The sequence below is a fragment of the Passer montanus genome, unplaced genomic scaffold (assembly GCF_014805655.1).
Source record: "Passer montanus isolate IOZ18808 unplaced genomic scaffold, ASM1480565v1 scaffold191, whole genome shotgun sequence".
Taxonomy (NCBI): domain Eukaryota; kingdom Metazoa; phylum Chordata; class Aves; order Passeriformes; family Passeridae; genus Passer; species Passer montanus.
Genome location: NW_024366492.1, coordinates 448,987 through 460,591, shown reverse-complemented (window position 1 = coordinate 460,591; position 11,605 = coordinate 448,987). Strand labels below are relative to the sequence as shown.

At 37.2% G+C, this 11,605-nt stretch overlaps 1 protein-coding gene across 2 annotated transcripts in view; it reads right to left on the bottom strand.

The window, feature by feature from the left end:
• Positions 1 to 6,478: 6,478 nt before the first annotated feature.
• Positions 6,479 to 11,605, bottom strand: part of LOC120500900 (sodium/bile acid cotransporter 7) — a 48,368-nt gene continuing 43,241 nt past the window's right edge. Inside the window, exons 5-7 of one of the 2 annotated variants that reach the window (XR_005627200.1) lie at positions 8,188 to 8,226; positions 6,713 to 6,912; positions 6,479 to 6,599 (exon numbers count right to left, since the gene is read on the bottom strand). Coding sequence is in view for 1 of the 2 variants with exons in the window: in XM_039706395.1 (XP_039562329.1) it covers positions 6,790 to 6,912; positions 8,188 to 8,226 (162 nt within the window). In the remaining variant the exon portion in view is untranslated. Of the gene's footprint in view, positions 6,913 to 8,187; positions 8,227 to 11,605 lie in introns of both variants that reach the window. The other variant, XM_039706395.1, reaches the window with a different exon arrangement.

Here is an 11,605-nt window from a genome sequence, read left to right as displayed (position 1 = left end):
CAAAATAAAAACCAAATTGTCTTTCACAGTGCCTCCCTTTTCAATTTCTACTTGATGCACCAAACTACCTAACATAAAGAACCAATAAATTCAAACATTTGGTTCCCACAGACACAACTAAATTCTTGCAACAATTTTAAATCTCTTGCTTTAGAAATAAACTGTTCAAAGTTTTGTAGGGTACATTTTCACTTTTTTCTTTTTAAAGCATACATACATTTCTCCAAGTAGTTATCAGAGGCAAATAAAGCAGCTTTTCAATGCAAATATTTTTTAAAACTAATTTTAAATGACATGGCACCATTCCATGATATAAAGCTCAGTGACTTAATTAGAAGTCAGATACCTTGATCTTACATTGATGGTTCTTTCTGTTAATTTCACTTTATTTTGGAGTGAAAAAACAGGAAACCATTCCAATACAGAAAACAAGAAAACATCACAAACTAAACCTGGGACCTTTCAACTATACACAATTTCAACCCTGGGCCAATTGTTTTTATTTGTGGTTTTTGGGGTTTTTTTTTCTTTCACGTTCTGACCAATAACTATAGTAGACAAAACCAGAAAAAAATATCCCAAAACAAGCATATTCTTTTGACAAAAATGTGATATTTTCATACTAGAGGGGACAATGAAAAATTGCTAATTATGACACAAGTAATCTTAGACAAATTGATTATATGCTAAAACTGTATCTGCACAGATTTGATTTACATACTAATCCAAGCAATCACCTGATTATATAATAAACACATATATTTCTTCTCTAGATGTTCTCCAAATAATAGTTTCCTGCACAGATTTGATTTACATACTAATCCAAGCAATCACCTGATTATATAATATTAAACACATATATTTCTTCTCTAGATGCTCTCCAAATAATAGTTTCCAAAGAGAGGCACTCTTGATTCTCTAATTCATTAGCTTCCACTTCAAATGGAATCAAGTTTCTTGTAAATTTCCAGTGTTCATTCTCCATTAACAATGATAACTGTGGTGATGACTGCACCACAGTCACAGAGACATTTCATTTTCAGTTTCCCCATGCTATGTGATCAGAAGAAAGATGCCAATCACGAAGTTTAAGATACTTTCAGTGTCCAGTCTTGGCTATAGAAACTTCTCTCCCTTCTACCTTGCAATTCTTCAAGTGACAATTGGACTGGAAGAGTGAAGCTGCTTCAGCTCTCACACTACCTTTCCAAAGCACAACAAACACCCTGAGTTCTGCCTCTGAATTTTCTCCAGCAACATCCACTTTTGCTGCTTGTTTTACTAACACAAGAAATGCTACTGGCACAAATATCCTCAGATCTCTCTTTTCCTAAAATCCTGCTAATCCATGGAAACAGTAATGATGGGGGCAGGATTCAACCTACTGTGTCTAAAGCCATCACTGAGTACCATGCCTAGCAAGTGCACTAGATGAGGTTGCTGACCAAAAAAAGTAGGTGCAAGGAAAAAAAAAATCCTACCTGTCAGCTGTCATATGAGGAAGTGGGAAAAGCAGAATATTTATCTTTAGAAAGGTAGCAGTGGCTTATTTTTTGGCCTCAAAGATAATACAAAGAGATGTATTTAATGGCCTACTTATTGCTATCTTTAAACAAACTTTTTTTGGCAGAACTGACTGCTTGAGTCCCATAAGACCAAGCAAGATGAATTAAATGATCAGTTGCAAAAGCTAATGGGAAAACTGAGAAAGCCCTGAGACAAGCTACAGCCCACGTAATTTCTACACATTTGACAGCTAATGGTTTCATTTTTTGTTATTAGGTAGATTTCAAGGCATTTTCCTCTTGGCCACTGTAAAAAAAAAACAACAGGGACTAATCATTGGCCTTCTAGAGTCTTTTTTGAGACCAAAAAACAAAAAAACCAAACAAACAAAAAAAAAACCCCAGGGACTAATCATTGGCCTTCTAGAGTTTTTTTTGAGACTTTGCCAGCACATTTTCTTTCTTCTTGGTTACTGTTCCCTACCCTCCTTCTCTGTAACATATCAAAGATAACCACCAGCAGTGTTATTTGTTAACTGCTTCTCTGTGCTGGCTGGCTCTGCCAATCCCTACTGACTCAATCTCTTTTCAGATCAGCTGTGTCATGAGTGTGACCACACAGTGGGTGTTACAATACTCACATTTCCAGTTGTCCCTCTACCCAATTTCTCTCAATCCCTTGGAAGCAAGATCCCATTTACTCCTTTTGGAGTACTGCACCTTTATACTTTTTAAATTTTTTTAAGGAGTTCAGCATTAGAAATAGACAGGCAGATTTTTTTATTATTGTTTTATTTAGTAAAAAATTATACAGCTCATTCTATCTGACACCCACTCTGTCAGTTTGGCTTTGGGAGGGAGAGAGATGATCAATAAAGGAATACTGGAATGGGTGCACATGCCCAGCAATCCCTGAAAATAATAATGTATGTCTTCAAGCCTGTGCTAAAGGATGTCTTCCATAGGAAGCTTTGTTATTCTGCCTTGCTTGTACCAAAATAGTACACACTAACTCAAATTTAGGTATTCATGAGAGCATGCTGTACCCTGGAAGTTTGAGTACCCAGTGAGAGTGAAGGCCTACACGCGCTTTGAGAAGTTACTTGGCAAAAAACCTGGAAACAGCCAATGATGGCCAGGTTTACTTTGAGATTTCAGCTCCAGCTAGCAGAAATCAAAATTAGGATATTAAACAACAAAAAGAGATCTGAGCATCAAAGAAATCAAAATTAGGATATTAAACAACAAAAAGGGATCTGCATCAGCCATGAAATAAGTTACAGTAAAGCAACATAAGTGGCTCCCAAGACTATTTAAATTCCATGAAATACCAAATTTTCCTGCCTGGTCCATACTATCTGGCCCAAACACTCACAGCTGCAGAGATCTGCCATCTCCTTTCCACTCATGCAAAAAACAATCCTCCAAGGATAAGGTGCCTTCCCTAGTGGCCGATTAAGAGGGAGAACTTGCCCAGGACTTGGAGAACTACCCCAATCAAATCTGGAGCACAGACAGCAGCACCTCTGTACTGCTCACAGGGCAAGAGGAGACCACTTCTGAGAGTGCAGTGGTTCTCCATGAAGCAGCTCCACTTTGAAATTAAACAGAACTGAATCTAGAATTCAGCACCTGTTGTGAACAGACTTCCTGGCAAGATTTCTTTGTAAACAGCTAGCAGAGTAAAAAGGGAATCCCAGATGACTGCTCTGCCCCTTTTCATACTGCAAAGACACAATTAAGATAGAACAAAGGGATATACCAACATGTGTCTGATTTTAGAAAAATATTTACAATGTTTATACTAGAAATGCTTAAGACAGATAAGGATCTATTTATCCTAAAAATAACTAAGATTTTTAAAGTGATAATAAAAAAGCCCCAGATAAACCTAAACCATTCAACATCCATTAAGGTAAAATAAAGTAAATAAATTCAGCCAATTGGTTATTTCCATATGGTTGGATTTCTTTAAATGGTAATGAAATCATTGCTAAAAAATCCATTGTTATTAAAATAAAAAAGTTGGCTCAGCCTACCAAAATTAGATTTGTAAGTTGCTGGTCATTCCCATAATTAAATCTGTGTCACAAATTTGCAAGAAAAATGGACACTATGACTAATGCATTTACTTGCAGCACTAGTGCTGTCAGGCTGTGTAAATCATTATGCCTGCTAGATAAGAATTCCATACATTTTCATTAACCAACTAAGCTTTGGGTGTATGTGAGAAGCTAACTTTATTCTCTGCTAGCTTTAGCTTGCAATTGGAAGACAATGTAAATAAAAATACTAGCCTTGATTTGATGAGCCATGTGGAGGCTACAAAAATTATTTGAGCTTTTTGAACAGCATGAACCAGCTTTGTCCCCTCTGAGAGATGGTCAGATAACAGAAAAAAACCACACATACTTAGTTTGGACAAAGGAGATTAATGCAATGATGGGCACCTGGCATGTGTCTCATCTCATCTATTATGTTTCAACAGAGAAAGAAAAACTAATCCAAGACAGCACTGAGGAAGTCTTAAACAAGGCTTTGCTGTTTGCTCGGGAGCCCAGTGGTCACCAGAGCAGTGCCCAGAATACTCTATTTTCCTCCTGACTTCCTGTCACCACAGGCCTTCAGATCTCAGTTTCAGCTCTTTGCTGAAGGTGAAGCTGATGGCTGCTCCTTTCTCACTAACTGTTCATAGAAGAACCAGCCTACACTGACTCACACCACAGGCTGAATATTCTTACAGGATTCCCAGCACACAGTCTCAAGCAGAAAGGAGGTTCATGAGAGACAGAAAGATTAGACAATGCTGGTCCAGTCCAGCAGTGCAGAGTATTTTGTGAGGACACAGTGTTCTGGAAGTCCGTGTCCCACACACAAGGCATTACATTGTCACTGCAAACTGAGTGCAGCTCTCAGCCAAGGACATCTCCAGGGCAGGATAGCCTCAGTGACAGGTGGACAAAGCCAAAGGAGCTGAACCACTCGGGCAAACGCCAGGGAACAACGATCAGCACCAACATCAGCATGTTTTACAGCTTCTTACAGGGACAAAGCCAAAGGAGCTGAACCACTCGGGCAAACACCACAGAACATTAGCACAGCATGTTTTACAGCTTCCTGCCTATTGCTCTGTGATTTGTACATTTGCAAGTATTTGTCTTCTTTTAGAAGCAGAATAGAAATGCTTAGGAAGCACAGCAATGTGTACAGCATTAAGAATTTCAGTAGACCTACACTTCACATTCCAGGCAATTTCTTCAGCCTTAAGGTGCAAAAGTATCCTCTCCTCCAAGTGGAAGCAGCTACACAGTGCTTTCTATCTTAGCATGTGCATGCAAGCCTGGAATAACCAACCACTCTGTATGAGTAAAACCCTACCAGATTATATTAAAACCCCATTAAGAGGAAAATCTGAAATCACTTCTTGTGTTGCACAATTATTGTAAACCAAACTGCTTAAACGAGGGGAGGAGATAATGATATTAACTACCCAGCTCAGAGCAATCCTCTGTGGTATGAGCCTAAATATTCTCTTGGCTGAAATTTATGTAAATTGAATTCATCTACTGCTAGTTATTACTAATCTAGCTATATAAAAACACTTTTCTGTAACAATTAGTTTTTTCAAGCACTGGGTTTTAATTAGACCTGAGACATTATTAAACTAAGTCAACAAAATAATGTAAATATGTTGTGTATCATTCCATGTACTTTTAATCTGTATATTTATAGGAAAATGGACTTTGGTGGAGTTAAAAAGGAATTATTTTGTCATTGGCTGGCTGTTTTTGTAAATCTCTTTACCAGTGGAAACACTCCCAGGTCCTTAATGTAAGTGCATTTCTGCTCATCAAGACATATTTGGCATTTCTACATCTTGTATATCACAAGATGTTCCATTTCATCTGAATAAGCTGATCTCAGTATCATTCTAACATTATAGCAAGCATTTTCCTGCAACCATTTTGTTCCACAACTTACTCAAGCACTATTTCCTAGTCTTAAGGGGGGAAAAAAAAAGGTGAGGGGGGGGCAGGAGAGTAATCAGCACAGCACCTCTTTCAGCCCTTTTAAATCAGCCTGTTTGACACTATCACACAGGCACTGGCCCATGGGGCATAGTCTGAAAAGAGAAAACACTGTCCTGGCTTTGTCACAAGCACCACAACCTGCCCACATGCTACACGTGGTAAGAAAAGGAACGTAAGAAAAACTTCAGCCTTGCTAAGGTCAGAGCCTTCCAAAAAGCTCCATAAAGTTTTGGTCACAAAGGTCTGTAACTCCATCTAAGCCTGCCCACATACAGCTCATCATTGGATACTCGTAAGAAAAATGCAGATGTGATTTAGATTCATCCTGAACTGAAGATACAGGACATGGGTTCTCCACCCATAGCCAAATCCCTAAGTTAGGCACCAACATAAACTGATGGATTCCCAACACCACTTCCACCAGGACCTTCCATTTTGTTCTCAGAAACAAGCCAATTATCTTCACATTTTATAGAATGGTTTTGACTTCAAACAAATATACACACACACACACACACAAACACATATGCATTTAATGCTTTGCCAGTTTTTCAACAGCAAACTTTCTTTTTAAGTGACCACACAGTTACCAGTGCTCCATATCTGGAGCAGCTCAATTCAAGGTCATGTAGACCCACACCACTGTGAAACTACTGCTAAACAACTCTGTCTACTTACTACTGTCCCTGGCCTACCATCACATGCCAATCACAAGGTTTATCCTATCAACTTCAAAACTGGAAAAGTTTGTAAGAACAAAGCATTCAGTACACATATTTGTGATTTGCTTTGTGTCATACACATTTATTCCCTACATAATCATGACTTCAAAGCAGAATTACCATAACAAATCTTTAAATGTGTGGATATATTTGTAATTTAATAGTAACCAGTGTCTTTGCCATGTTATTCTAAAAAAAAAAATAATCAGCAATTAGAAAAAAAATCAGCTGGCATTATGGTTTCATTCTTGCTGATCTTTAATATTTTTTGAAAAGTCTTTTCCAGGAACTTTGTAAGAATAATGTTTATTGCAATGCTGCACCAGCACTTGCAAAAAGACCTGAAGGGAACAAAAAGTGAAATGAGGTAATTACATGTAAGCAGAACTTTCCAAGGACCATGAACTAAGACCAAAACCAAAATTAGGAGTATCACATGAAAACAAAAACTAACCCAGCTTCTTGAGCTCAGATTTCTTCAAAGAGCTGCAAACAGCTAGTAGAAATTGAAAATATGTCTCTGTTGATCTACTAGGAGTCAGCATTGTAGTCAGATGCAGCGGAGCCTAAAGTCTTACTTGAAGCCAAAAAGTATCTCCAAATGGCAGCTGAACTGAGCCTTTGGGTATTCACAGAAACCTCTTGAACTGAAAGCTGGAAACAGCAGGGAAACCAGGAGCTTGTGCCAAGCAACAAGAAAAATATCATGCACATACACACACAGACTACAGAGTTTTTCCAACACTTGCACAGTTTGAGGCAGCCCCATGGAAGGGGAATATTACAGGTAACAAAAAGGACAAGTACTTGGGAACTGATATTTTACATATGTGAGAGGTTGTCCATACCCCAAAAAACTTATACCCATCTTCCTAAATTCAGCCTAGTCCCTCAAAAATGCACAACACAACTTCAAAATGCCATGTGACTTCGTCTCTTGCTTGTACAGTTCCGTATACTTAAGATTCTAAAAGTCAGCTTTTCATAAAATTTTAAAAAAAGCCATTAATAAAAAGTGAGTTATTTCGTACTCACAGTTTTTATTTCAATTTTTTAATTTGGATTTTTTTATCATTCATTCATTTTATACATCACAGTATGAAATTGGGACACAAGACTGGCATCATAAACACTTACCTCTAAACATGCATAAATTTTAGTAAGAGCAAATTCAATTATTAGCTGCCTAAATAAACAATCAGTCAACACATAATTTTTTACTTAGCATTCATTAGTATCTCTCTAAGCAACAGATCAGTAAAATAAATCTATTCTTCCTTTCTTCATAAATATATTTAGTGTTCTTTACTATGTCCTTTCCAAATGTTTGTAGACCTTCAGGACCACAAATACTGCTTTTGCTTTTTAAAGAAACAGTTATATTTCCAGCTGGATTGATTGCTTTCCCATATCCAGCTATTTTAGTGTGTTCCTCAGAGACATCGAGTGGCTTCACTGACAGTAAAATATGCTAAACAAATGACAAGTCACTGAGTAAATTAGCATCTACTCTCTGATCAGCTGGGTCATGTTTTCTTTTCAAAATCCATGGCCTCTTGATAGAAAATAATGAGTATTTGATGGGCCTTATTAGAAAAATCAATATATTGATGCCCATGTCTGAAACATCTGCATAATAATAGATTCTGTTAACCCATTAAGGAGAAAATTAAGATGTGTTTGCACATTATTAATTTATCATGAGCAGAGACAATTTATTCACTACCTTTCTCAAGAGTTTAACAAAAGAAAAGAAATTGCAATATCCGTATTTAAGGGCATGGTGACATAAACTGAAAGATGCTTCAAATTTTTGCCATTTGAATGGCAAAATTCCATCAACAATAATGTGAAAAAAACCAAACACACCAATGATACTGTTAAAAATGAGACTATTAAAGCACTTGCTATAAATACTGTGTTACTTACCAAAAAACTTCCAAAAGCGGAATTAAATATAGCAGCTGCCTAGAAAGAAAAAAAGGATAAATATCACCAATGGTGCAATAGCTACAGTGCAAGAACAAAATGTCCTTCCCCCACCCACCAAGCTATTAGATCCTCCAAATACACACATACACAGAGACCATTAGGCAGTTAGCCACTGCTTAAAAAATTGCCAGTCGCCTGTAACTTATGAAGACTGATGGATTCTGGTTTATGCATTCATAAATAATGTGCTGAAAGGAACAAAAGCAGGAGGAGAAGAAAATCCTTGCTGATAGAGTGAAAAGGAATATCCACAAGAACTAAGAATATTACACAGAAGCTTGGTCTCACTATTCGTGCTCTAATTTGCCACTAACATTTTCATATACTGACCTATTAATTAAACTAAACATTACCTGATTTAACTAAAATACTGCATTTTCATACACTTTTTAAAAATTTAATGAAATATTAATCTGGTAAATAAACTACTTTAATAGTTCAGCATAATAAAGTATTGACAAAGAGAATTTCCTGTAGCTTGACAAACAAATTTAAAATAGGAATAACAAAAAATGCAACAAAAAGAAATCCCACAATCTCCCATACTTCTGAGGCCAAAATGTCATTATTTTTCACTCCACAGTCTTTTAAAATAGGAAAATAAACAGTTTTGATAATGACTTAAGAAGTGTTTGTGCTTACCTAAATATCCAGGAAATACAAGATAGCGGTATTATTTCTTAATATGAACTCATTAAATTCCAGGAAGTTAAAACTTGAGTCTTGCATAGCTTTCCCCAATTACCAAGAAAGAACAGAAACTCTTGTATGGCAGCCAGTCTGATGATGAAAAGCCACACGGCAAAGGTAAGAGGAAGGGGAGGAGGGAAATCTACCATTTACGTGCCGGTTTAGAGTCCAATTAATCACCCTGGACACTTCCAGCCACAGATTAATAACAAGAGGCTGCTAGTGAGTTGAGCAAGTTTGAATAAAGTCCAAAATCTGGGTAGGAGCAGTAGCTGAACCTGCCTTCTGCTCCATAAGAGGATGCAATGAAAATGAATGGGTAATGAGATCCTTGGCTCTAGAGAGCTTAGCTTTCTTATTCAAGTTCATAATTAATTCAAAGCTTTGATAATTTCATTAGATTCCTCCTCTGCTGGCCCTATCAATAAAAGATGGCACTGGACCACAGCTCCTCAGTGGCCCAAATACAAAAACAAATGCAGACTGGGAAACCCTGGCTGACTTGCTCACTAACAGGGACAATGGCATATGGCACTCCATGTTGTGGAGGGAGCATCTGAATAGATACAGCTAAATAAAACATTATAGTTGACACTTGTAAACTACAGTAACATATTTTTACACCTCTTTCTCATCAGCATTTCTTTTTCGAACATAAAAAAAAAAAGGAGGCACAAGTCCAAACAGCTTCTCTTGCCAGAGATCATAGCTGAAAGGAAGCATGAGTAGTATAAACAATTCTTCAACAAGTGTGAATTAAATCAGGACTTTCTACTTGTATTTGAAGCTTTGTAACTGACACTTTCATGTAGCAAGGAAAGACACACTACACTCATCCACACAAACCTAGAACATGGCTACCAGTCCTCATTTGGGGATCATCCAGAGATATCACATTATTTTACTTAGAACAGGCTGCAATTACACTTTCAGTAGAAATTCTGTGTCTGGAAAAGTGTTAAGGAGAGATACTAGATGATAGTATTTTGCCCATTATCAAACTTCTTTTATTCCTTCCTGATCCATCTGGAAGATATTTGTTTTTTTCAAATAATCTCAAGCACAGAGACTAAGACCACAACCTTGGACAAATTTCATGCTTCAGTTGTTTAGCCAGTCATGTGAAAAAGTCATAATTCACAACCAGTTCTGGAGTACACAAGTTTACAATTTTTAACTCTCTTTCTCTGAAGTGTCAGAAATTATCCAGAGCAGATGATTAAACACTCATTACAGGCAAAAGAAGAGGGGAAAAAATAAAAAAAAACTAAACCAGGAAGACTGCACATTAAGATACAATCATCCAGATGATTTGCCTCAGTGAGGGAGGATTTACATATGTCAATTACTCTATCTGCAGTTTTCTATGTAAACATTTTCCCTGCAAAATAAATTTAGAAGTAATTTCTTCTCATACTCACAAACCTGGGGCTTATATTTGTGATTCTGGTTCAATTTAAACAAACTGGTAGTAAACTGAATCAACTGCTCCAATTTGTGATTAAACATACCTAGTAGCATAACCCTGTAGAATTTAAACACTTTCGTGCTCCTTTCTATCAAAGGGATACATACCTCACAGGGCATTGTCAAAATTAATTCATTCCTTAAAAAGCACTCTGAAATCCTTAGAGGGATGATACAAATAAACATTAGTGCTGACACACGATACAGCCAGGCTCTTCATTTTCTATTTGAAACATTTATTAGTCACTATTAATGCATCACTTTTTTTAGTGTTTGCTCTTTTTGTGCTTTGGCAGACATCAGAGTGTCTGCAGCCAGCTTAAATGAAACAATAAAACATGAAAACATTTGGATGTCTTTATAATACTCCAAATTCAGATTTGCATGTGTTTGCAAACCATTAATTACTCCAAATTCAGATTTGCATGTGTTTGCAAACCATTAATTACTCCAAATTCAGATTTGCATGTGTTTGCAAACCATTAATTGCATTTACCATTAGTATGAGGGGAGAGGTCTCCGTAAAATCCTCAGTGAAGTCCTTTCAAAAGGTAGGTGCATAGACATGTATTGAAATGTAAGGTCAGACCATGTTCAAAAGCAGCAGAATCAACAAGACAAATTTTCTAGGTTTGCATCAGCTCAAGAAACATGACTGAAAGTCACTGCCAGGACTCTTACAAGAGCATGGACAGCATCACTTGAGTTAACAATTGTACATATTAGCTCCATTAAACAACAAATTCAGTTTTTATTGGGCAGGTACAATTTCAGTCAACTCTGCATGGCACTGGGCTTGAGGGAATGCTGAAGGTCTACATTTCCAAGGAGAATTCCAAATGAGAAATGACCAGGCCACCTCAGAGGGACAGCTATCTGGCAGCACTTGGCAGAAACTTTTCTCATACCAGAATCTAGCACAAAGCTCCAGCCCTTCATCTCTCACCTTTTCCTGGAATATATGTATGGAAAACACTGCTTAGATTTCTACAGTGGCAGTGATGAGATCTAAGAGAGTCCTCCTTGGCCACAAAGGTTGGGAAAAGATGGAAGACAAGGGCAAAGCCACTACCAAGGGGCTGAGCCTGTCACTTCAGGTATGCATTCAAAAGCAGCATCAAGTACATGCAGCAGTCAAGTACATGTGACTGAGCAGCAAATCAAACAAGTGTGCTTAGAATTCAAGAATTAAATATAG